At 36.5% G+C, this 26741-nt stretch overlaps 3 protein-coding genes and 3 long non-coding RNA genes across 8 annotated transcripts in view; 3 read left to right on the top strand and 3 right to left on the bottom strand.

The window, feature by feature from the left end:
- LOC147761801 (uncharacterized) overlaps positions 1-26741 on the top strand; it is a 130906-nt gene that overhangs the window by 17805 nt on the left and 86360 nt on the right. The window lies entirely within an intron of this gene.
- On the bottom strand, positions 620-3907 carry LOC112042743 (uncharacterized). The gene is made up of 3 exons (XR_015334718.1): positions 3541-3907; positions 3278-3352; positions 620-2796 (listed from the first exon to the last, which is right to left on the bottom strand). It is a non-coding gene; the product is annotated as an uncharacterized LOC112042743 (long non-coding RNA).
- The window catches only part of LOC106152117 (uncharacterized), a 130333-nt gene continuing 110264 nt past the window's right edge, over positions 6673-26741 (bottom strand). Inside the window, exons 1-5 of one of the 2 annotated variants that reach the window (XM_013525612.3) lie at positions 9415-9903; positions 8747-8934; positions 7777-7840; positions 7314-7444; positions 6673-6955 (exon numbers count right to left, since the gene is read on the bottom strand). In XM_013525612.3, coding sequence (XP_013381066.1) covers positions 6919-6955; positions 7314-7444; positions 7777-7840; positions 8747-8934; positions 9415-9732 — 738 coding nt within the window. In that variant the 5' untranslated portion in view covers positions 9733-9903 and the 3' untranslated portion in view covers positions 6673-6918. Of the gene's footprint in view, positions 6956-7313; positions 7445-7776; positions 7841-8746; positions 8935-9414; positions 9904-26741 lie in introns of those variants that run through there. The other variant, XM_087013696.1, reaches the window with a different exon arrangement.
- The window catches only part of LOC112042142 (uncharacterized), a 50682-nt gene continuing 37147 nt past the window's right edge, over positions 13207-26741 (bottom strand). For both annotated transcript variants that reach the window (XR_015334714.1, XR_015334715.1), the window contains exons 4-6: positions 15214-15406; positions 14205-14314; positions 13207-13616 (exon numbers count right to left, since the gene is read on the bottom strand). This is a non-coding gene — a long non-coding RNA (uncharacterized LOC112042142). The remainder of the gene's footprint in view (positions 13617-14204; positions 14315-15213; positions 15407-26741) is intronic.
- On the top strand, positions 16754-23245 carry LOC147761807 (zinc finger protein 862-like). Its single transcript, XM_087013122.1, has 8 exons — positions 16754-17230; positions 17393-17624; positions 17767-17928; positions 21517-21791; positions 21981-22172; positions 22346-22469; positions 22787-22916; positions 23242-23245. Exons 1-8 carry the CDS (start codon positions 16754-16756, stop codon positions 23243-23245), a joined length of 1596 nt encoding a protein of 531 aa, XP_086869248.1.
- LOC147761806 (uncharacterized) lies at positions 22785-24223 on the top strand. The gene is made up of 3 exons (XM_087012370.1): positions 22785-22916; positions 23242-23512; positions 23646-24223. The coding sequence occupies exons 2-3, from the start codon at positions 23285-23287 to the stop codon at positions 23880-23882; spliced, it is 465 nt and encodes a 154-aa protein (XP_086868496.1). The 5' UTR covers positions 22785-22916; positions 23242-23284; the 3' UTR covers positions 23883-24223.

The raw sequence follows: 26741 nt of genomic DNA, 5'->3' as shown, positions 1-26741 counted from the left end.
AACATAAAGAGTTTAGTTGACAGTTTTATTTGTAAAATCAAATAGATTGAATTTGTTACATTTTTAGTGAATTTTAATGAGGATATCAATAACTTTGTTTATATCATTATATTTAAACCTTCAAAACTTAAAAAGAATCGCAATTGTAGTCCCACAAACTGATTTTTTAAGATGGTTAAATATACATGCATATATGGAATGGAATTTTGTTTTGGTCTTAATAAAGAAATGCCAAAAATATGCAATGAGTTGTAATATTTTCATGTTCATTGGTACCCACGGGTTGGGGTTCACTTTCCTGCTCGCGCAATTGGATAAAACCGAGTAATTCCCAGTCTTTTTAAAAATTTCCTTTGGTTACTATAAGAAGAAAGTCTACCTCGGGAGGGTGGGTGGGAACAGTTAGAGAAGTAGGTAACGCGCTTGCCTCTCAGACAGAAGGTTGTAGGTTCGATTCCTGGCGCCACTGGGTCCCAGCAAATTACCTTTTACAAAAATAAATCCAAATAAAGAATTTCGACTTCTACAAAACCGTGCTACGAACACAGGATAGTAAGAGGAGTCGGCGGTTCTGTAGTTAAGAAAAATAACTTCTATTTTGTTCATAAAAGAATATTGCACATTTATTATTGCACAAATGAATACAAAAAGTAACAGCATTGTTTTCACAAAATAGTATAAAACTTGGAATACCTTTTTTTCTTCTTAATGTCAATTTCATAAAACGTACTATGAAATGTGAAGTAAGCTTTTACACACAAACAAAAATGGTTCTCTATCTAACTAAAACGTGTCAAGATTCTATGCATTTTGAAAATTTCTACTTGGCCGGCGTAGCTTTTTGATTTATAAAGGAGTTCAGGAATATTATTATAGACATAATACCAACAAGATTAACAAAATAAATAAATAAAAAAACCCAAAACATTACCAAAAAATGTTTGTCTAAATTCACTGGTGTGAACAATATAGAAAATTCAATATGCATATAACCTCATCCTATCCCGACACATGTACCCACATGCAACACTATGTCGTCTTGCTGATGTTCACAAAACAAGAAAAGGTAGATAAAATAATAAAATTTTGTAAGATTCCTGGTTGTTTGTTTAGTTCATCGATAAATATTGTCATGCCCAAAACAGACGAGTTTTTTTCATACGAATTGCTTAAATATGCATTTCATGGCACAACTTTGAGCGAAAACTGAAATTTGTACAGCATGCGAATCAGAAACGTCATAACGACATGACCAACCTACAAGCTTATTTCAACCATAGCTATCTTAAAGAATAATGTGCAGAGAAAACGGAAAAGATAAAGCAAATATTTGAAAATCACATTTACTAAGACAATGCTAATGAACTTCAAACTGGTCTCCGGTGTTCAGTGATCAAGTGACACTCAGCATTATAACTCCACAGGACATGCAGGACTGACATTCCATAAGGAGTTATTCTTCAATCACTCTTTGATTGCGACCAAAAAGTCAACTAAAAAAATACAAGGCATAAGGCCAACCTTTAACAGAGCGTTGATCTACACACTTTTGTATAAATTTTTTTATAATTTTATAATTACAATTATTCATTTTTTTGTTTAATGAAGCAAAATACAATTAAAAAGTAATTTTGTACGATAATTCGATGGTTTTTCAAAGAATTGGCTAAAAAACTGCTAGCCAAAATTTAAGCAAATTTACGAAAAATGTAAATTTGGCTTTTTAAAGATTGTATCACATTCTTTGTTGGGTATACTGACAGAAATTGGCAATCTTAAAACCTTCATCGAGTACTCATTTTCAAAAAAAAAAAAAAAAAAAGGCAGCTAAAATGATTTATTTGACTTTGTCAAGAATTTGTCGAAAATTCAGTGTGTAAAAGTTTCTGATGAATGTCAGTCCTACATGGACCCTTTAATGAAGATAATATTCCGAAATAAAACACCTTCTGTAATACAACGATTTTCCTTTGTTTTGATTTACCACTACTGCAATAACAAATGTATATTAATTTCGGGAAAATTTCAACTCCTTGGTTTCGTTTCTAAAACCACGGTGACTTTTGACCCCTCCCCTGCATTGAAACACGAAGTTTATATTATAACTTATAATAATTATATGCGTCACAATGGCATATTCAAACTTAAGAAAGTTCGTTTCAATACGTGTGGACAGTTCTGCAATACTAATGACACATTCTGCCAGTTTGATAGTGCTGCAATTTCTGAAAAATAATTATTTAAATTACAGCGATTTATTAATTTTCGGTGGATGCACATCTCGTTCTTTTTTTCTTCAACTGAACACACAAAAGACTTCTAAAGACTTCCATAAATGCATTTTGCACGGTTGAGACGTTTTCTTTATTTCCAAATTTAACATCACCAAAATAAATACTAGAATTCAATTTTGAATAAATAATTGTTCACGGAGAAGTGCCAAATTGCAGATTTGCCTTCACAAATATGTTACGAACAAAAAGAAAACCGGTCGTCCTACATGTGCTTGTTGTTTATGTTTCCACACCTACACGGAAATAAACCACTACAACATGTACGTGTAGCAAAGTACTCTTCCTAAACACTACTTTGTGATAGTTTGAAAATAACTACAGCCGATTCACAACCCAAAGTAAAAATTACAGTTTATATATCAAGTTTCAACCCTGCAAATTTACTAGCAGACAAACTCTGACATGCTACATGTAATCTTGACATGGATGCAGCCGCTGTGGAACACGAGTCTGCCGTCTTTGATGGAGAACGTATTCAATCTTCTCGTGCACGGTTGAGTCACTGAAATTAAACAATAAACCCACTTTTACAAAGCAATGGGTCAGCAATTTCTATGGAGCGATTAAATTAAGCAATTTTTAATTTTACGGTAACCGATTTCGATAGTAATATTCAACAAACCACTTTTCAACTTTAAAATTAGACGAATACACTGTATACCTACATATACTGAGCTGACACGTTCTATGTAAACATGCACTTTCAAACAATATAATTTCTATTCTTTTACACCGTGTACACACTGTAACGTGACAACATTCTGTGTCTTTAGAATCACACATCAGTGGTGCTACTAAAAAGAAAGTGACCCTCGCATTACGTATACATATGACAGGAGGGTAGTAAAAACAACATTTATGAGATCTTAGAAAGAAGAACTACATAGTCACGACATGTGCACATTGGCGGGTAGGGATTTGCTGGGGTGGATTTTGAATTTTTTAAAAAACAAATAAGGACCTGAGAATGAAGTTGTCCTTACATTGTTTAAGACGGAAGACGCTTTCACAGATGGACCAAATCTCTCACAACCCGTTTTCTGGCAAATGCATTCTATCTGAAAATAAGAACAGATAATTAGCTATTTAAACGCCAAGTTGAATTTGGACTTTTAATGAAAAATATTGTTGACGTCAAGACAAAATGTCGATATGATGCCTTATTTGCAAATTGCACAATTTTTTTGGTTAATATCGTTAACGCCAAATAACCAATGTTATCTTCCATCATCTATACAGTACTTACAACAGATCGATGCCAATTTCAGTCCCAGATTTCCGACCATTTCGTGAAAATTGTGGCAATGAGACACAAGGCTTTCTTCGCCATCTTTTACTGACCTTGGTCCTTTCTGAACACCTCTCACCAAAATACTCACCTAGATTACATAATAATATATGCTTGACCACCTTCCGTACAGAAGCCTCGATTTCAACTTTAGAATTTGTCGTATAATACCGAGCAATCATGCCCCCCATCCTAGGGAGGTGATGAAATCATAGTGGCAAAAACATGAAAAATTTTCTGAATTTTTTCCACAACAGCTGTGATATGAAATGTTAAATATACATAACTGTGCCGTGTTGGAATTATATCCCATTGAAATTGAATTTTTTAGAAAATAAAAGTTTAAAATATCATGTTAATTTGACAAACATTTTATTTAAAACGAGCAGCAGCGCAGTTTCCATTTTAGTTGCTCCGTGACCATTTCCGTATATAGATTACATTGGTAATGTACGCCATGGAGACTGGTGCCCGTTGAAATGGTGTTCAATTTAAAGAGAAAAATAACGTTATTTCGGTACTGAGTTTACTTGTGAATGACCCTTAAATCGGAACTTAAGTAAGCTCAGTATCTGTGGGTATTTCTAAGGGCAAATTTGATGAAATAGCCTACAGTATAAAATATTGAACGAACAACTTCAACAAATTCAACCAAAAATTTCAATTCTTTGATCAAATCCGCCCGACTTATTCCACTATTAGTTTATTAATTTTCAAACGTTATAGAAATCTGGAGTTTTTATACTTATGAAGTACTAACAATATAATGCAGATTAAAGCTCGAAAGATTGTTAACGCTATGCATAAAACCGTTTTCAATTTTAATTTGGCAGTTTTAATTGTGAAGTTTATTTTAAAACAACAGTTTTCACGCACGCTCCTTTCAATATACACAGCAACGGGCTACTTATTGCCCCGGCCCTTTATAAGGAACGAACAAAACCGGTAGTACTTAATTTTACCTGGCCACTAACATCATTATCTCGGCATTTTTTCTCTCCGTAGCTCATAAAAATTGACAAGGTTTTACTTTTACTACCATTCGTTTTTAAAAAATGATACAAAAATATTCATTGGGTGTAAAAGAACATGAGTATGATTAAAGTAATATGTTCAGTTCGTATACGAAGTTCCGATTTCGTAAGAGCACCAAAGAAAGGGTTATGGAACAACAAACATCGACATCAACGTTAATTCATGTTACATCATTTCCAGAAAAAAAGACAAATGACTTTTAGTCAATTAAAAACGCCTGTGAAAGAACCCGGGACTTTTTCACGTTGTTAAATTTCATGTAGTCTCTCGGTTGAAAATAAAGAACCCGACATTTTTTTAATGCGCTGCAAAAAAAAAATAAATAAATAAATAAATAAATAAATAATAATAATAATAAAAATAAATAAATAAATAAATAAATAAATAAATAAAATAATAATAAAATAAATAAATAAATGAAATGCCCCCTACCTCCAGAATGTTACGACATGTATTGTTATAGACAGGTATTATATGGATCTAATTCAACTTTGATGGAAGCTGTCAAGCGCACACGACTATGAATGAAAGTTTTTTTAAACAAACGTCAAACACAATTACTACACTCTTCTCTCCGAACATGTAAAAATCCAATATCCTTTGATTGACAAGATGCCAATCAAATTCAGTTAGTTTTGATAGTTGCTGTCAAGTAATAACAGCTTGATTGGCAGGTTATATAAACAAACGTCAATCATCGCGCACTATAATTTCTCTCGCTGTGAAACAGTGCGTACGCCGAAAGAGAGGGCTAAAATCTTTAATAAGAATAGAAATTAACTTGCAAAATATACATGTTTCCAAAACCAGTTCTCTTTCTGAACCCTTCAGTGGGTCTAATACAACACTCTAGATAACAAACTATTTTGTAGAAACAAGAATTTAGCAAAAGAAACCAATTTAAAAACAGATTCAAGTAAAGAAATATGACATTTCTGGAGGTAGCGCATGGGTCATTTCTAAATAATTAGTACAACTATGTACCCCGGTATAGGCGTGGAAGAAGGAAGAATAAATGTTTTTGCATTATGTGTGAAATATTGACAGATTCCTTTACTGTCAAAGTCTACTTTCTGCAATAAATAAATAAATAAATAAATAAATAAATAAATAAATAAATAAATAAATAAAACGATATTAATTCATCTTCATTAAAAGTGACATGTTGTGTTGCGGGGCTAAATGTTACCAAGGACCTGTGATAATAAGTGGATGGGAAACAGAAATATTACTGTAAACAAAAATTTAACTGTGGCCAACCCTCTAGACGTTTCATGTGCGTCGTCCATTCCTATTTAACAAACAAATTATTGAATAAATAGTAAAATACCTGCATGAAAGTCTGCTTTACATCTTATTTAAAATGTTTTGTAATAAATAATAACCCTCTCGATTTATTTTCTACAACAACTGAAGCTTGCAGGCCTCACAACTGATGACCTTGTAACCTTTTACCAGACTGTCATAAGGCCAGTTTTAGAATATGCTTCCCCTGTCTGGCACTTTGGTTAACAAATGAATTGACTGCCTGCATGAAAAATCTCAAGAAAAAGCTCTTTAGATAAATTATCCTGATCTTGAATATGACGCTGCTTGTAACTACTGGGTTAAAGACGGCTCAATGCATGCAAAAATTGTTTATTAGGATACCAAATGAACCGGATCAAAGGTTGCATTATCTTTCACAACCAAAACAAATTGTCAAATACTCATTAAGGGAACCGTAGACATTCAAAAGACCTAAAATTAAAATAAAACGACCAACGAGTGACTTTTTAAACAGTGCGATATACAAGTTCCAAAATTGACTGATAGACCTTTATTATACATTTTAAACCTTGTATTATGTTATTATATTTTAAAATTGTTCACATATGTCTTTTAATATTCCTCATTTCTTATTCTCTAGTGATTTTATTCAACTACATGTATGATGCAAAGAATGTATTTATCCAACCATCGGGTTGCAAATTTGATAAAAAATAACAATAAAAAGAAGAAGAAAGTGCTGAATAAAACATCATATCTGACTTTGCCAAAACAATTAAAACATACTCCTTCTTACAAGCTGATGCATTTATTCTGAATATGATAACAAAAATGAGAATTGAAAAATGAGAGAATCAAAGCTTAGACACGCGTGGTAGTGCAGTTCGTTAGTACTCATAAAGGGATAATTCATTATGACGTCATGATCGATCGCCTAGAACTGACGTCACGTCATCAAACATGGAATAATGCAGACTTCTAAAGGAGATTCTTGTGTATTACAAGTCTCATTGTCTGACGCTTTCTTTTTGTTTAAACGAAACGGAAGGAAGTTCCATAGCTACCGTAGCTGAAAAAGAAAGCAATCCATTTAAAATTTAAAACATTAAAAAACAAACAAAAAAATCTTCTTAGATTCCTATTTATTAACAACGCAATGATTAATAATATTAACTCTTTATTTTTTCTACTACATTTCATAAAATGCATCATACAAATACTGGATTAAATAATATTGAAAATATATTCTACTTGTACCTTACTTAACACAACATCGCAACACTTACGTACCTCTTCCAAAAACTCCCATACATAAACGCTTCTAATTAATCAAAAACTCAAAACATGCACCCCCACGTATAATAAAAAATGCATGTACAGTATAAACAAGCAGCACTAGCATAATTGTACTGATGATAGGTTTTTACCTGGCTGTCGTCACCCCGTTCTGTGTTGTTCCTCTGAAGGACTGTAAGGGTCCTAGACCTACCACTGTGGCCACTCCACCCGCTGCTGGCATACGGCCGTCATGAATGGCAGCTCGGCACAATCTGGAGTCCTGCCAACATAGGACAATATAGATAAATAAATAAATAAATAAATAAATGAGTGGAGATTTATTTGTTACCCCAAAATGTTATACTGACTGTTTTTTTTCAAATGGTGTTGATAAACTAAGGCATTGCTAATTCTATTCCACCTGTTTCAGTTTTTTATTGTTATAACTTATTACTAAAACATGGATTTGTGGGTAATTTGTATAAAAATGTGGAATATCCATCCGTTTTAATGACAATACAAGTGTTATAAAATTCCTGAGGATAATAATGACAGTGAAAAGACAGAAATATTCCTTTTCCGTTTTTCCCCTTTTTTCAAACCATAACTTACCCCTGTATAATTCCCTGTCCCCCATACGGTGCCTGAATTAATGCAGCCGATCGGACAAATGAAACTGAAATAATAGATAAAGTCATAAATAAGAGAGTGACTGTTCACGTACGTTCACAAGAAGTTGCGTGATATCACAAAGGTGCTTGACATGGAGTACCACGTGACCAGGGTCCATGGCAATCTTTCTAGTTGGGGGTGGTACCAACCTTAAAATTGGATCGTTCAATTACAGGTCCTTCGTCAGTATTACATTTATCTTCTTCATGTCTGTCGTTAATGTGCATCTGTTTTCCAATGCCTTTGATCAATCTCTGACAAATGCTTTCAATGTGGTGAGTTGCCTAGTGACCGAGTGTTGCCCAAAACTAAATGTACATGTGTAAAGCGTGTTCAAATGTAACCCAAACGCAAAAGACGGATTAATTTCTAATTCTAAGAATAGATTTCTGCTGCAGACATTGTTCACATGCAGCTGCCCCCACAATGGAACAAAATACTGACATTTACACCACTAGACCCTGAGACAAACTGCATACGCGTCTCTTCTTCAATCTGCATTAATATCAGTTTCAGTGAAAAAAAAAACAAACAAACAAACAAAAAAAAAAACAAAAAAACAATTTATTTGCGTCCACATGCCCCCCTTCCCAGGACTTATCAATCTTGTATGTGTATCAACAAGTAATCGGGTTGCGCCTTAATTATCATAGAATTAAAACAGATATTTATTTTTATGCCAGATAAGCAGTTTTGTGGGAGATTTTTTACATAAACAGTGCATACATAGGGGGTTCCAATCTGGGAAGAAGCAAGAAACGGTTCCTTTATACTATACACATTGATAAGGTACTATATGAAATTTTGATATAAAAATTAGTGGTTTGCGAATGTGCATTTGTGTTTGTATGAATGCGTGTGCACGAGAGAGAGAGAGAGAGAGAGAGAGAGAGAGAGATCTTGAACTCACGAACAGCGGCCAGTTCCGTACGTCTCTTTACAAGTTGATAACCAGGTTGATGTACATGCCACGGGGGCTGCCCTAATCTCACACTTCTCGCCAGTATATCCCGTCGGGCATGCGCATGAAACGTTATCGCCTGGACCTTTAATGCATGAACCCCCGTTTTGACAACTTGAATTCAAACAACTTGAATTCTGAAAAATCAGCGACATGCAAACATTTTAAAGTTTTGTTCAATTTTAAGCGTTTAAAAGCATGCATTGTAATTTAAATGACACGAGAGGGATATTGAGGAAACCATTCATGTCAAAGTGGCATAGGGAAATGTAATTTTCAGTTTCTTCCAAGTTTCTATGAACCGGTAGAAGGAACTTAATAAAAAAATGCCCATTTCGCCAGTTTTATATAAAATATTTCAATCTGATTTTGGCTAACAGGCCACTTAACCTTAATCGAACTACATTATGTTGTGATAATATGATCTATCAACGTAAAACGTGAACCTCTTCTTTCAGCATTCTAATTAAGAATGTTAATATATAGCTGCATTGATCATAAATAATATTAACACGTCTACGTGCAAACGGAAAGTTCGACTGCCAAATATCTCTGAAACTGGAAACGACAGACGCAGGCTGATGAAATCGCTGGAGTTTCCAGATTTTTTTACTTACCTGACACCCCGGGGACAGATACTTCAGTTTAAGCGTTGACAGCACGTGCTTGGCCAATTCCACATTCAATCTGACTTGGTCCAGGTCCATTGCTGTTCTTCTTTTCCTAAGGAGGCTAAGTGGCACTCCCAGAGAACCCAGCTCTACTATCAGTGCCGGACAATGACGTCTCATTGCCCTCTCTACATATTCTATTTGTAAGTTGGTGCGATACAAGAGTTGCATCTGCGAAATATATTCTGGAGAGGACGTCTCCCCGTGAATGACGGCGCTCAAAATGTAGACCATAATCAAAACACAGAAAACGCGTAGATTCATTTTTTCTGCTGTCGCGAACCGAGAAATACCAATGTTTGGGAGAACAATATCCAAGTAGTAGATCCTTGATGTTGCAAAAACCTATTTGTGGCCCCAATCAACGTTAGCTTGTTAAATAGCAGCGTCTATAATTTCTGTTATAGCGGGTTAGTATCCGGGTGACGTTAATCCGCTATAATTTCCGTTATGTAGCGGGTTAACGTCACCCGGATACTAACAGTCTTATCTCAAAAAAAAAAAAAAAAAAAAAAAAAAAACATCCTAGTGACGTTCTCTAGTTACTGTCAATGTTAATGATTATTAGAGCTTATCTCCTACCATAGAAGTAAGGGCGTATTCCCATAGATTTTAGATCGATCTATCCCTCACTAGATTACTGTCAGATAATCCGGCTTAAATGTCCGTCCCGCCTACTACAAGCTGTAGGGGGGTAATTAACTTTCGTGCCCACTCGGCTGACAGCTATTTAGCGTGAACCCCCAGGGAGTTAGGTCGATCTAGTTTGGATCGATCTAATCTCTGGGAATGGGGTCTAAGGAACCGTAGTCCGCTTCCCATTACTTAGTACAGATGACATTCGTCCCATATACTAACCCCAATACAACAACTAACCCTAACCTGTACAAATCATATGGGAACCCAGACGTCCATTCCTACGACTTCCATTTCTGTTACACCTGTTTTTAAGTCAAATACGGGATAAAAGAAGATGAGCTAAGCGAATCTTACATTTGCATATCTCATATGTGCATATTTGATAGTAATTACACTCGTAAATAGCAAAAGGAAAAAAATCATATACCGGTGTGGCAGGAGTGCACGTCCTAGTAACGCAAGTCCGCCCGGACACTCAGTCCTAGGATGCAAATCCTAAGGCATGCATTGCTAGGAATGGAAGTCCTAGGACATATACGTTACTAGGATTCAATGTCCGCAGGACGAAGGCTCCCAAGTAATGCAAGTCCTACGTGTAGTAATAAGTAACATTTCAGTAACGCATGTCCTATATAGTTTACATCAAGAAATGACATGGATAAATAGATATAGAAATATACTAGATTATAGAAATAATAAACGTTTGGTTTATTTCATTTTATTTTAATATTTTACGATGTTTTTTCCGATAGACAGTTTATATGCATATAAATGAAGCAACAAAAACAACAAGGTTTCATTGATTTTATTTCGTGTATTTTTCTTGAAGTAAACGTATATTTTTACATGTGTCATTGACCTTCTTGGGCCTTCAAATAAGGGGAAATCATTTTACACAAAACACGGGATCTCCGTTCCTAGATTTTTCATTTTCATTTTAATTTTTCATTTTCTGAATTTTCGAACTGACCCGGAAAACGTTTGATAAAGCCGATACCGATAGTGCTTGGAGTACCGAGCGAGACTTTGCAATGACACCGTGAATCTACGGCAGATTTATTTACATTAAAAACTTGGATCCTTCGGTTGATCCTTGGGGCTCTTGCTTTTTATTTTGCAGATACTTTTCCTCTGTAATAATTACTGATAACAAACTAAACTCTGGATTGATTGTCGACTTTTAAGAGAAGGTATCGTTCTCCTCGGAAACTAATAATGTTCCCATGGCCAATGAAACTATGGGCTCATTCCCATTGTAAATATCGGTCTACGTAAATCGATCCAACTCTCTTTGAATGTCATCAATTTAATAGACTATGGAATTATAGATGAGCTTACATGAACAGATCAACACGCCTCCTCCTGGAGTTGGAAAGAATATACATGTATAAGATTGGTGATTATAAGAGTACGTTGGAACAAGAGGAGGCGTGTAGACCGATATTTTCAATGTTAATGAGCTGTAAAACTTCGTTTGCACTGTACTTACAACAGAATGCTGCCGTTGTCAGCGTTAAATATGAGGACTGATTGTGGAAATAGCAGCACTGTGTCATAAGCTTCTTTCACTGACCTTGGTCCAAACTGAACACCTCTCACCAAAACAAGTACGTGTAATTTACAGTATGTTATACCACACCCTCTGTTCGTACGGAAGCCTCGTTTAAAGAAAATTTTTGTTATTAAAGGCAAGGAGTATGTCCATTTTGTGATTTTATGTAACTTTATAAACAACTCTGAATAAAACAACATTGGAACAATATTGACAAAAGAATTCAATTTAGAAATGAATCTTACTTTTTACCAAACAGGGACACTCAGTTAATTCAAAGTAAAACAATATATACTGAACAAAAATATAAACGCACGAAACTAAAATGGTCAGTTGAAATGGATAATCATGAAATATGCCCAGGTTGATGGTTTATTTGTGAACTGATAGATTTGACTGCTTTGGACTATCCCCCCCCCCCATCCCGGGAAAGAAGATACGCGGCTCTTAAATGATCTATTTAAGGCATTTACACATTTATTTAATACTTTACTGAATATAAGAAAAGGGTCAGAATGAAAAAACAAAAAATGTAAGGATTGGCTATTAATTAATTATAAGATTTAAAAAAGCTCACTTGTGCGCTTAAACAAAACTTAGAGGCAACCTTAAATCAGATGCATATATGCTTTAACATGTTATTTTTCAAACAAACAAATACTACCATCTTATCAATTTTTCTGAAAGCAAACATTTCTTTATCTGCATTTCATTAGATATGAGTGAGTTTTCTGAGTAAAATGTTTTTATAAATAATAAAAATGTAATCCATAAAAGGAACAAATAAAAACACATTATTGAAATATTTAGAATATTTATTTGGTATTTAAATTTTGACTTCACATCATATACAAACTTGGATCTTTGAATTCAAAGCAGCCATTTTGCCTGAATAATGGTGCATGGAATAATGGAAGAGGACCTTGGTTCCATTTTCTTGGTTTTCAGAACTTAGCTGCAGATCCAATATGGCACACACTTAAAACACCCTTAGATTGCCTGCTGTCAATGTACTGCAGTATTGTGTTCCATGACATTTAAGACAGAACAGTCTCATTCTACTCATGACATCCAGGTGAACAAAGTAAAAAACTGAATTTCATACATAATTTTCACTGTATTTCTTCTTATTACTGAGTATTATATACTCTTAAAAGATACTGTTTATGTACCCCAGTATATAATCAGGAATATTTCAGGAAATATTGAAAAAACCTTCTCAACTTGTCAGTGTTTACAGACTGACATCATGCACAGTGTACGTATATATACCAAGCTGGCTTTCAAAACCTTCACTGTTTCCTTTGCCATTTCAAAGTTCCTAATTAACCACACACACACACACACACACACAACAACAACAACGACTTAAGGTTCACCTCAGTGAATAAAAACATGATAATAATCTCGATCCAATTCTAACAAATAAACTACACTAACAACACACTCAGTGTGTGCCATTTCTATAACATAGTCGTAGGGCGCATTTCCATAGATTTTAGATCGATCTATCCCCATGGTGGGTCTCAATAGATTACTGTCAGATAATCCAGCTTAAATGTCCGTCCCGCCTACTACAAGCTGTAAGGGGGTAATTAACTTCCGTGCCCGCTCGGCTGACAGCTATTTAGCGTGAACCCCCAGGGAGTTAGGTCGATCTAGTTGGATCGATCTAATCTCTTGGAATGGGGTCCTAAATATGTGTGATGACAGCAAAGCTAAGTCCCACAAATCAAATAATTGTTCTTGTGTTAGTGTCTTGCCTCCTAGCAAGGGCAATCGTAAGTTCAATGCATGTGCACACAATATTAGCGGTTTTTGAGGGCATGTAAAAAGGAGGCCATAGCAAACAAGAATGTGTTTATTGGTTGGCGCTAAAATCCTAGAAGCTGCATGTCCATCTGTCCAGTGATGAAGGCCAAAATATTTGATAACTCTAATCCTTTTCTTCTGCCAGCTGAAAAGGAAATAGCGTAGTGCCCCATTAGAATACTTGTTAGCATAATAATGAATGTACAGTAATACCTTAACAATTTGTTCTCAAAATAAGTAACTATTAACGTCAATAGTCAAACCTCTACAAAAAATTCCTACAATAAAGCAGCAGTTGGTAACTTTTCCAAAAACAAATGCAAACTTAAAGTACACTTGCCCACTTTTATGATTTAGGGCACATTCCCAATGGAACTATCAATCTGTGTAGCTTGATCCAACTCCACAGGGACTCTGGCTGAATGCAATCATATTAAAACACCTTCTCGTTTCCAAACTTGTATAATCACCAGCTTTTTTATATATTTTACTCAATGCCAGGAGGAGGCATGTTACCTGATTGCATTCAGTGAGTCCCCATGGAGTTGGATCTATATATGTAGAATGGTAGTTTCATTGGGAATGGGTCCTTAGAGGGCAACTTACACTGTTTGTGTTCTACAGAAACATTTTCATTCAATTATTTACCGACAATTTGAAACAAAAGATTTAAATTCATAATATCAAAACAAGTTTTTTGTCAATTTAAAATGAAAAACTATCTTATTATTACCTGTAGCCTCTCTTGAATATCTTAATAATTCTCCACATGTAATTTCCTCCTCTGCTTAGAAGACAATCAAGGAATGTTGGGCATGGACCTCCTTGAAGTAGGCCAAACTCCTGTGAAATTACAACATACAAATACTACGTATATATCATATCTTACACAAAAATACAACAAAAATACTCCTAGGAGATGGGCCAGAGAGATGTTCCAACCTAGGATACCTGCAGGCTGGGGCTTAAATAATAAATGACATTAATAGGGCCACTTAAAGCTAAATGATGAAATGCGCATTTAGTTCCCAGTGGACACTGTGGGAAAAAAAATGAACATAGCTCTGTAACTAAGTGATAGGAGATATGAACCCTTAATCATAATGCTTCATTAATCATTTAAATAATTTATTTAAACAAAGACATTATTTTGCATCTTTTGTGATAAAATCCGAAGTAAAACTTTCCAGAACTTTTTCCGGCATCAGTTTGCAGTATTTGTTGTTATGATCAAATGGGTGTTAAAACAGTGCTGTTAGCTGATCAGATGAGGGAGATATATCTGAATTTAATATTACAGTTTTCAACCCAAGAATGCTGTTTTTACACCATGAAATTGGCAAATTCACCCCGATTTATTTTTGATGCAGCAGGATTATCTCATAACATGACAATATTTATTTTCCATATTATCTAAGAAGATAAGGAAAAAACCCAAATGTAACAATCAATCTCTCTTAAGTGATACCACTGAAAGCATAACAATTGACAAAGAATCGCAGCACGAAGAATCCATAATCAATACAACAGCTTGAAAATGCTTTAAATTTATTTATATATGTATACATTTATATATGTTATGTATATATAATGATACTGTCAAAATGAAAAAAAAGATGACAGTTGTGGGAGATAAGCATTTGCTTCAAACATTGCAGTCTAGCAAAATATCATTTTAGAACATGGTTCCTCACCTATTGTTTGTTACATTACTGTAATAATACTATAATAATACTGCTTACCATATCACCTTCTTGTCTCTGTGTAAATCTCACTTGTCCTAAAACTTGCCACATCCCATGTGTTACATATGTGGATGAGATGAAGGCTATAAGGATGTTCTTGCTGGTTTTAACTGTCTAATTCCTTATTATTAAAAGCCATGTCCATGTAGCCAGCTGCTGCCTAGAAGCCACCATGTCATACAGAAAGGTGCTGGAAAAAATAAAACAGTCCAGTCAACCACTAGTCTTGGTCATGAAGATGTCTGGTTTGTTTTTGTACTGGATACAGTATTTGGCACTGCAGCCAGTTGCAACAAAGCGTCAGTGCCACCTGAGCTTGGGGATGAGGTACGGCTGACAGAGAAATCAACAAGGTGCTAAGCGGGATGGTCAAGTGAATTGAAATGGGCATGTGTGTTCTGCGGCAGCGTGTCTGAGGAAGGGTGGACATTGACCTCTAGAAGAACTGGATATTTTTTAAAACTAGAGGATCAGAGAGGCGATACCGCCTCCGAATATTGTACCACCAGCTGGAGCAAGCGCATTCATATAGACCCCCACATACGCAAAATAATGGACACAGCCACCATTCTTATGCTTGCCAAGCTGTAAAAATGCAATCAACAAGAATTTTCAAAATACGCAAAAAATATATATAACTTAAAATGGCACAATCAAAGTTAAGTTCATTGTAAGGTAGGTCAAAGGTCAATTTCAAGGTCACAGTAAATTTCCAGTATATGACTTCCTATTCAACTTCAATAGTAACTATGGACCTATCTCTGCCAGGTTTGGAGTTAAAAGAGAAAGAAATTAGCAGAGTTCAGTTCATGATTATAAGTAGGTCAAAGGTCAATTTCAAGGTCACACTTAGATTGCCAGTATATGACTTCCTATTCAAGTTCAATAGTAACTATGGACCTATCTCGCTAGTTTTGGAAATAAAAGGGAACCAAAATTTGCAAAGTTCAATTCATGATAAAAAGTAGGTCAAAGGTCAATTTCAAGGTCACATTTAGATTGCCAGTATATGACTTCCTATTCAAGTTCAATAGTAACTATGGACCTATCTCTGCCAGTTTTGGAGATAAAAGGGAACCAAAATTTGCAAAGTTCAATTCATGATAAAAAGTAGGTCAAAGGTCAATTTCAAGGTCACATTTAGATTGCCAGTATATGACTTCCTATTCAACTTCCAGTGATTGCGAAAGACGTCGGACCACGGCCATATGCCGGCAAAAATTCTGTGGTCTGGTACATCCTTAAAACTCATCGGCCCACATGTCCGACGGACTAAAGTCTATTTCTTAACAGGGAAAACTCGCCTCTTCAACTCGCCTCATCTGGATTTATCGTTAAGCTCTGTGCACGCACTAGATATTTTGTATCAAATACATGCCAGCCTGTCCATAAGATTTAGTGGGTGTGGTTTTTATCTGATTGGGAAGTACACCAGTAATTGACATTTCTTTATCGATCACGCGGCAAACGAAAGTTACTCTCTCTCCAGGCAGAAGATCCTCGCTGTTGTTAATAAAGCGAATGCTGCTTGGAGAGTATGAAACCATGTGGTCATGTGACCGCAAGTACCTTCGCCGGCGCCATGTCCACGTCGAAGATCACCTCGTGGCTCGGTATTGTAGAGAAAAATAGTGAAAAAAGAAGCCCAAATACCACTAACATTAGCAGAAAATCTTTTTTTCAAGAGTACGATAAAACACGGAAACGGAATTTTAACCCAAAATGGAAATTACTGCATCCTTGGGTGTGTTATGATGATGACGAGGACGCCATGACATGCACTAAATGTGCAAAGTTTTATGGCGCGGGAACATTGCAAAACTCATTTATATCTGGGTGCAAAAACTTTAAAACGAGTGCCCTCAAGGACCACGAAGTCAGCAAGTCACATATTTCAGCGCTTGCTACACTGTCAAACAGAGAGCCTGCGAGTTCCGCGGCAGTCGCAGGAAGTAAGGCAGGCAAGGCTCTCCTAGCCCTGAAGTCGGCAGAACGAAGTCGTTTAGAAAGCATGGTAAGGGAGACAAATAATGTTTGAAGAGATTAATAGTGTCTTGTGAAGTAGTTTAGTGGTTAAGTCAGTGAAAGTTCTCAATTTATTTCATAGAACTTTACATTTAAACTTGACGTTTCACTTTTTTATTTTTTCATTTTTTTCCTTATTTACTGCTTCAAGGTCCGGAACGCCCATTATATTGCTAAAATGAATCGTCCGCTGACGGATTTTACTTCACTTGTCGTCTTGGATAGAGCCAAAGGCCTGGACACTGCAAACACATACAAGAACAACAGGGCCGCTCTCGGGTTCATCGAGGCCATTGCTGCTCAGGAGAAAAGCAGAATTGTCCAGAGTGTGAAAGAGGCTCCTTTTTTCAGTTTCATTATGGATGGCAGTAGTGATTTGACAGGTAAATCCATGTCTGAATATCCTGGATACCTTATCATTAGATGTTTTGCATGAATTTTTTATTTCTGTGAAATAGTATATATTATAAACTTCGTCTTTATAAGTTCACTCAAATGTAACTGGAGTTTTAATTTTTCATTCAGGAGATGAACAAGAGACAATATATATAAGGTTTTCCAAAAATGGAGTTCCCAGTATGAAGTTTCTGTCCATAGATTCACCAAAGAGCACATGCGCTGCAGATCTGTATGACCATGTAAATCATGTTTTCATAAATAGTCAGATTGACAGTGAAATATTCAAAGGTAAATATTAAAATTAATTTAATATGTTTATGATAGTAACACTGAGAATCTAAATAAAGTGAACAAAAATACTCTGAGTGAAATGAATACCTAGTTCGAATTCATGTTTTCAACATTTGTAAATAATTTTTAATATCTAGGTGCTGCGGTATTATTTTTTTGTCTAGGTGTCACATACGGTAAAGTGCCATGAATTTCGAACGGCTCTTGAATTTCGAACGATCTTAAAATCGGCCGTCTGGAGTTTTTTCTGGACCATGAATTTCGGCCAGTAAGCAATTTTGCGCGATCTTGATTTCGTGAATTTCGTACACCTTAAAATCGGCCACCGGGCTATTCTCGCGCTTATAAAGATCTAACAGTCGGCAATGTTGCCCCAGCGTACCTTTACCTGAGTACTACGTGTGCGGCCCAAGGTGCAAGATAACGATCGGTACAGTTAGTTTAGGACGCTAAACAACATCGTCATATCCATTCATTCAGATAACAGGAGAATCTATTAAAGAGTTGTACTGTCGGGCTGTTGTTTCTTTACCGCAGTATTCGGTGTGAGATAGCGATCGGTAGTTTTGCTGAGGCGCACAATAGCATTGTTAACAGTAGAGACTTCAGTAACAGAACAAAAGAGCAATATTAAGAGCTGCAATAAAGATTACCATTATTGCTTTCTTGTCTCGCTCAGATCGTTCAAGATCTCCCGCTGACGATCTTCCGCTAATGAAGTCCCTTGAAATGTACAAATGAAATGAAAAATATTTTTAAAAATTATAAATTCCAAAGGGGAGGGATGGAGGGTTTAAAACAATCGAGAACGATCTCCGGCTGACGATCTTCCGCAAACACAAGCCACTGAACGAGTATGAGCTTTCTCGTTTCACTCGGATTGCGACGCTGACGATACGAAAATTGCGTTCTCGTCTTGCCCTTTGGCTTACGAAGTCTCTTTAACAAATATGAAAATTGCGTTCTCGTCTTGCCCTTTGGCTTACGAAGTCTCTTTAACAAATATGAAAATTGCCTCCTGGTCTCTCTCGGATTGCGAACGATCTCTCACTGAAAATTTGAAATTTTCCTTTTTGTCAATCAGCTTTGTCAGTTGCCGTGCGTATGAAGGTCTGGAAGGTGTCCCCTTTCACAAATTGGCCTGTAGTTTGCTTAGTGTTTTGTACCGCATGAAGGTCACTCTTGTCACTGCTGCATACGGCGTGGAATGTGTATCTTAAAGTTCATAGAAACATTTTATTGTGTTTTGTAAGCTTTAGGAAGTAGTTTCGTCGTGACTGAATATCAGCGTACACTACAAAGTAGTACCATTCATCTGTGACGCATCATAAAAGCAAGGTACGTCAAATAACTCTAAGAAAATTTCTTACAACGTCCACGGCTGTCCCGACAAGCCAAGACGTCATTAAAAAAAAGTCGCAAGCCGTCTAGCCGTCTTTGAAAATATAGGTCGTCCGGTGATGTCAGCGGCCGTCCAAATGACGGCTGGACGGTTCGCTGGGAAAAGCCTTGCTCATAAGGGTATATTTATTTAACTAGGGGCTTACTGACATCACCCAGCTTACATGCGGGTGCATGCCTCCCAAAATTATATTAAAGGATAAAATTGTAATATATCTAAGTTTAATTGTTTGTAAATTTTGTAAAAATTGCCCATGCCACCCCGTTAGTTTGGAGGGTTAAGCTGGATCAAGTCCGTGTCAAAATTCTTTGAAACTTTGCAGGAAAAATCAATCTTCCTTTGTTTCTCTGACTCCTTATTTAACCCGATGATCAGATTTATCTAGTGCCTCCAGGTCTGCTGGAGCAGCTCTTTGATAATAACACACAGGTAGATTTTTATCTGAGATAAATATCGCGTTCGATACACTCAAGACAAATGCTACCTGTGAGCTGAAGGGCACTTTACCCTCTAATTAAGAGGTAAAGCAAGTTCCAGCTAGATGGACGATTAAGATCGGACTTCAGATGGTAACTAGTATTGTTAACCTCAGTTCTGTGAAAGCAAACGAGAAGGGTGTCAGAACAATGGTGCATATATAAATTATACAGAGAATTTGTACATTCAGGTGACGTTAACTTATAATCGAAGGGGAATTTCGATAATATTCCTTGAAAAGAACACTAGATTTATAGAGAATAATATCATGGTTCACCAAAAAATTATATACGCACAGTGTATCCGTGCGTATGCCTGGTTACGCCCCTGTCGCAAACCAGCAAACCATATCCTGCTGACTACATGAAAATTGCTTTCTAGCATGGACAAAAAGTCCAAGCTTCTATGCTTGCTCGGATGGCTGACGATCTCTTGCTGACGAATATAGTAACGAAGTCCCTTGAACTAGTGTGGAAATTGGCTTATTGTCGCGCTCAGATCGCTCACTATCTCCCATTGACGATCTTTCAGTCCCTTGAACGAATATAAAAACTGCCTTTTCGGTTTACTCTAGATTACCTATCTCTCGCTTTTGTTTGAAGATGGTTTCAATGACAAAACGTACACGCTTTTCAAATGCGTACATTGACGCAACTATGCGCCAGGAAATCAGTTGCTGCTGCTGGTTAAGATTGGGTTGCCTGAGCGAAAAAAAAAAAAAAAAAACGGCCCTGCACCCCCCCCCCAAACCTAGTATATATTTGATCGCAGACAACAATCAGCGGTCATCTTGGTCGCAGCGCACGACGGAGAGCGACCGTAATACACAGTTCGGCTGCCGTGGCGAAGGCTACCTGTGCGCCGCACATACCGATCGGCGGTCTTAGTGGCCTCCCCGCACGGAGGAGAGGCCGTAGTGCCGAGGCCGGCTTCTGCAGGGAAGGCTACGTATGCGTCGGAGACACCGACCCGCGAACGGCGAGATGAGGACGCATTCGCACATAAAGCTCCGCCCGACTTTAACGGTAAAGGCAACGAACCTGGTCGCGGAAGACACTTATCGCAGATGAAGGCTATCTGCACGTGCGCCATAGACACTGATCGGCTGTCGCCTCGGTTTCAGTGCACGGAAAGGAGCAACGGTAACACTAAGCTTCCATAGTAAAGGTTATCTGGCCGTGGCAGACGCTAATCGTCGGCCGTCTCTCCCTCCGTCCACTCCCGTTCTGAGCGCCAGGATCGTTTTTGAAAAACGACACTAGTTTCTGGCTGCCAGAATCGCTTTTGAAAAACGACACTACTGATAACAATGCTGTTTTGCGGCCCTAGACAACAGTACCGCTCTATCTATGGGCCATACACAGTGATCGGGTGAAAGTACGTGTATACCTTTGGTCGCAATTACCGACACTCACACATCATACATTATGGTAACTCTAAATAGATCGTCGGGAGAAGATAACAGAAGGCCTAGCGACGAACAGACAACTTCCGGTCAAAATTGGCAGAATTCCATGAAATTCGAACTTTCGGAAGTTCTGAGCACCTCCATTTCATGAATTTCGGCCAGAACGATCTTTTCCCAAATTTAATTATTTTCTACTGTTCGAAATTCATGGCACATTACCGTACATGTATACGCTCAAGATTCTGCAGTGTACAGATTCTTGGATGATATTAATTTTCTGTTATTAATCATTATCTAGGTAAAATGGTAGGAATGGGATGTGACGGGGCCAGTAACATGTTAGGCAGTAAGTCTGGTTTGGCATCTCGTCTTCAGAGTGATAACCCAGAGCTTGTGACAGTGCACTGCCTGTGCCACAGGTTGGAGTTGGCCATGAAGGATGTGACAAAAGTTCATTGTAAAAAGCTCTACGATAGAGTGATGACAGTGATGATAGGACTTCATTACTTCTACAAGAAATCCCACAAGAACAAGAAGGGCCTGCAGAGAGCATGGGATACTTTGAAGATCCAGGTATTTGTGGATATTTTACACTATTGCATGTACCTTTTCATCATTTCCAGAAATTTCTACACTTGTAATAATAATTTTCTTCTTTCAATTTTTCTGGATTATTTTTAATTGGTCAGCAGTTTTTTTTTTTAATTTATTTTTATTTTTATTTAATTTTGCATATTTACTCAAGGGAAGTTACCATTCCAGGGCACACTGCCTCCCAAAGTAACAGGGACGAGGTGGATCTGTCATGTTAGCAGGGGGGTGGATAATATTCTGCACAACTTTCCAGCTTATGAACTTCACCTGAGCAATGCCAGCCATGAGAATGCAAAGGCTGAAGGACTTGTCAAGATATTGCTGCAGAAAGAGATTGTCTTATTTATGTTGGTGTTACAGGTATGTCACTGGCAGCTTTCATAGTGATATATTTTAAAAGTAAACACTTATGGCTCATAACACAATATGGGGAAAGTAACTTAACCCAAAACATTGACCTTTACAAAATTTAATACTCTGCAGTATGTTAAGATTTTTTTAGTCAAGTCAAATTCCGTATATAATTTTTCCAGGATTTATTAGATCCATTGATTAGCCGGTTTGGCTTTAATGATTCTGAAATGAATGTTGTTAAAGCAACTGCTATATGTAAGCTCAGAAGATGGCCTCCAAATGGAAACATCAAAGAGATTGAAGGTATGTTCTTGTGCCGGTTATATTACTTCACTTAAATTTTATGTACAAGATTTGAAGCTTGCATTTTATTTACAACATTTGTAGAACAAGATTTAATTTGTACAGATATGCACAGGTCCACGTTTGGCAAATTATTAAATCCTTTTCAATCACTAGGTTTTGTCTTAAGTTATTTAAGATAGTAAGAATATATAAACAAATAATTTAGCTGAGTGAAACATTTTTGTTTTCCAATTCTGACTGTAGTAATCCTGCAGTTTTTCGGAGAGCATCATTTTATTTATATTTATTTATTATTATTATTTTGCTGTTTTCAGAATTTGGCACTGAAGAAGTCCAAACTCTGCTCAGACATTTCCCCAATGCCCTTGTAGGAGCTGGTATGGATGTGGATGAGAAAGTAGTCTTGCAGGAGTGGCAGGTTCTGAAGCGGGTACTGTACAAAAGGTATATTGCTCTACGTTTTTTTTTATTTGTTTGTTTTGGCTGTGCTATCATGACACAAAGCAATCTTAATGGTTTGTTTCAAGGAATATTTAAAATTAAGATTCCATAATGTAGTTGCTATCAAAAATGTTTTACCACATATTGGCAATACATTCTTATTACTATAGATAAAAGACAAGCCATGTGCATTTCATTGGTAATTTGGTTTCTGTTTATAGTGTTAACTTAAAGATTATTTTAATTTATTAATTTTTTATAGTGATCAGAGATATTTCATAATGAAGTGTTAGGGGAATAATGTGTATGTTTTTTTCTTGTTTCACAGGTAAGGTGACAGTTTGCATTCTGGTACATCTTGGCCACAAATTATGTGTGAATATGGAGAAGACTTTTCCTGCCTCCTGTTGATAGAGCTTTTGCAATCTCTGCCTCCTACTTCAGTGAGATGCGAAACCACTTTTTCTCAGATGAAATTAATAAAGACCAACAGAAGGTGTAGATTGAAGTCATCCACAATGGACAGTTTAATGATGGTGAAACTGGAATCATCACCTGTAGATGCATTTAACCCAACACCAGTATTGGAGAGCTGGCTAGTATGTAATTTTTGGACCTGTTAATAATTGATTAAAGGTGACAATTATATGTGTAAAGTGATAATATTAACCATAACTTTTTAGTTTTATGAATATGTGCTCCCATTTGAAGTTTTCCCTTTTTACTTTTCAGTCTTCAGGAAGGAAGATAAAATACTGTCGTAGCAAGAGTGACAATGCTGAGTTGGAGGGAGCAGAAATTGCAGAATCAATGGAAGACCTTAACTCTGGAAGTGAAAGTGTCGTGGAAAATGTGGCAGACAAAGTTAATGGCTTTTATGAAAGATATTACACTGACAGTGATGCAGATGACATGGACATTGAACAACAGAATCTTGATTTTCTCTATCGTTTTGCAAGAGACACCTGATGACGTTTTGGCAACCTTTCCAGCACGATTGATTTAAATATTATGTACAGACACAGATGTTAAGCATTATGTAATATTGCATTAAAAAAGAAGAAAACACAATTTTGGGTGCTGCTGCCATGATGACCATTATGGGAAAACCATGTTATTTATGATTGCCAAACTTTCAAAATAGAAATACAGGACTAAAATGCAGCCTGAGTTGGAAAAGCAGTCTAATTGGCTTCTTTTTCTGGAAGTTATACATTTTCAAAGTGTGAACTTTTTACACATTTTACTTACATTAGTATTACCTGTTGAGCATAATTAAAAACTTGAAATAAAGGATGTTTAAACTTGAAGCTTTATGTAGTATATTGCGTCTTATTACATTTTATTGTGGGCTGGTAAAAAAAGGTGTGGGCTGACAAATTTTAATTTGCTCCAGCCCACATGTCTGGTAAGTTTTCAATCTCTTTCGCAATCACTGATAAAATATCTGTGGTATAAGTATATGAGAATATCCTGTTAGACTGTGTTGCTATGGAAACAACACAGCCAATGGCAAAAATATTATTGTGTGTATCTCATTACCTATGCCATAGAGTTGCTGGTTGTTACATTCTCGTAATCAAGGGAACAAATATGCCATGTTCACTGGATGATCTTATTAAGCATGACTTTAACTTCACTGACGTAATTTGTTTCTTTGTACGTTCCTGTAATATAGATTTATATGTGGAACGTTACTTTGATGTGATGAAGACAATTTGATAGTAAATAGTTGATAACAAACATTTCATTGATTAAAATAATATGTGATTTGATTGGTTGAAAAAATGTTATTTGTTGTTAGCTGTAACGTGATTGGTTAGAAAAAATGTAATACCTTTTAAGAAGCAACATGATTGGTTGAAATAAACACACAGCTTACCTGAAAAATTACAAAAATGTGTTTGCGATCATTTTTCTTTATACTGAGTAGACAGAATGGATGATGATCATCCGGAAACCGATTCCGAGTTGGGGGGTGTGCTATATGGACCGGTCATGCCATACGCAAAAGAAGAAGACCGAATTTTGAGTTTTCTTAATTGGCCGGGCAAACTACTTATCAACCCAATCCCTTTAGCCATTAGTGGATTTTACCGAGACCCACGAGCATCTAGACACGATGATGTGGTTCGTTGTTTTTACTGCGATTTGTATCTAAAGAATTGGGACCCGCTGAGAGATGCCCCAGATGTCGAACACGAACGACTCTCTCCTCAGTGCACGATGTGTACAGTTGGAAAAAGAATAAATCAACGATTTAATGTACCACTTACACCTAAAAAGCGATTTCAAATGGTTAGGCTTTTTGTGGTAGATGACACACTGCCCGTTGTACATACCGCCAGTACAGTGATGTCGCTACTAAATACCCATTACGATGAAACTGATGGGAACTATAAATAGAGATAGGATAAAGAAAGAAATCATTTTGCTTGTTGGAATTGATCCATAACTGTATGAGAAAATGCCGCGTAAGAAAAAAACCAAGAAAGGGCAGAACAAAACAGTTGCATATCTGCATAGTTTGTATACCAACCCGTCAAACCCTGTAAGCTTTGGTGGCATGTTAAAACTGTATAATGCCGCACGAAAAGATGGTAAGAAAATCAGTCGTCAGCAAATCAAAGATTTCCTAGCCGCCCAAGATGTGTATACATTACATGCACCGGTTAGGAAACAATTCAGTACAAATCGCGTCATGGTGAATTATATTGATGATCAATGGCAAGGTGATCTGGCAGACCTCAGTAAAATAGCAAAATACAATAAAGGAATGAAATTCTTGTTAACTGTGATTGATATTTTTTCAAAATACGCATGGGCAGTTCCAATCAAATCAAAATCAGCGGACAATGTATTAGATGCGTTTAAAGGCATTGTTTCCGAAGGCAGAAAGCCTCTGGTACTTCAAACTGATGCAGGGACAGAATTTACAAATAGAAAATTTCAAGCGTACCTCAAGAGTCAAGGCATAGCTTTTTTCACAACAAAATCGGAAAGAAAAAGCTCTGTGGTTGAGCGTTTTAACAGAAGCATAAAGACCCGTTTGTACAGATATTTCACAGCAAACAGTACGTTAACGTATGTAACAGTCCTAAATGACTTGATGACAGGATACAACCATGCAAAACATCGAAGCATAAAGATGGCCCCAATCGATGTGAATCCACGAAATGCAAACATTGTGTGGAAAAACTTGTATGGAAAAGTAAAAATACGGAAGTCGGGGTTTAAATTTCAAGTAGGAGATACTGTAAGATTAAGCAAAACATGCACCCCTTTTGCGAAAGGATACGAACAGGGATGGACACAGGAAATATTTACAATATCAGAAAGATTAACAGAACACCTCCTGTGTATAAGGTGAAAGATTACAATGGAGAGCAAATCGAAAGTGTCTTGTACGAACCAGAAATGATTAAAGTTATTAAAACTGACGACGTGTATCGTATCGAGAAAATTTTAAAGACCCGTGGAAAGGGGAAAACTAGGCAGCTTTTTGTAAAATGGGTAGGTTATGATGATCGTTTCAATACTTGGGTAGATTCGAAGGATGTACAAAAAACATAAATGTAACCGGTACCAGACAAAACACCTCATTTGAAAGGATGGCGTCGTCTTTTCATGTTATCTTACCGTCAAACAGCAGCTTTAAGTATTTCCCTAACAACAGACCTGAGACATTCCAAACAAAACTGTCATCGTCACTTAATCTAGAAGGGGATTTTGAAGTCGCATTGGTCGAACTACAGTACCCATATTCGTGGAATAATATTCAGAACGGTGTCTTGACATATTACGACGGGGTAAAAACAAATACGTTAA

This window comes from Lingula anatina, chromosome 5 (assembly GCF_051362555.1).
Source record: "Lingula anatina isolate TDL-2025a chromosome 5, LinAna3.0, whole genome shotgun sequence".
NCBI classification, from domain to species: Eukaryota; Metazoa; Brachiopoda; class Lingulata; order Lingulida; family Lingulidae; genus Lingula; species Lingula anatina.
This window is presented reverse-complemented; position numbering and strand designations above follow the sequence as displayed.

Coding starts and splice junctions, on each gene's coding strand:
- LOC147761807 (XM_087013122.1), top strand. CDS start 16,754: ATGAAACCATGTGGTCATGTGACCGCAAGTACCTTCGCCGGCGCCATG. Junction 17,231..17,392: donor GAAGTCGTTTAGAAAGCATG/GTAAGGGAGACA, acceptor TACTGCTTCAAG/GTCCGGAACGCCCATTATAT. Junction 21,792..21,980: donor GGGATACTTTGAAGATCCAG/GTATTTGTGGAT, acceptor TTACCATTCCAG/GGCACACTGCCTCCCAAAGT.
- LOC147761806 (XM_087012370.1), top strand. CDS start 23,285: ATGTGTGAATATGGAGAAGACTTTTCCTGCCTCCTGTTGATAGAGCTT. Junction 23,513..23,645: donor CAGTATTGGAGAGCTGGCTA/GTATGTAATTTT, acceptor TTTACTTTTCAG/TCTTCAGGAAGGAAGATAAA.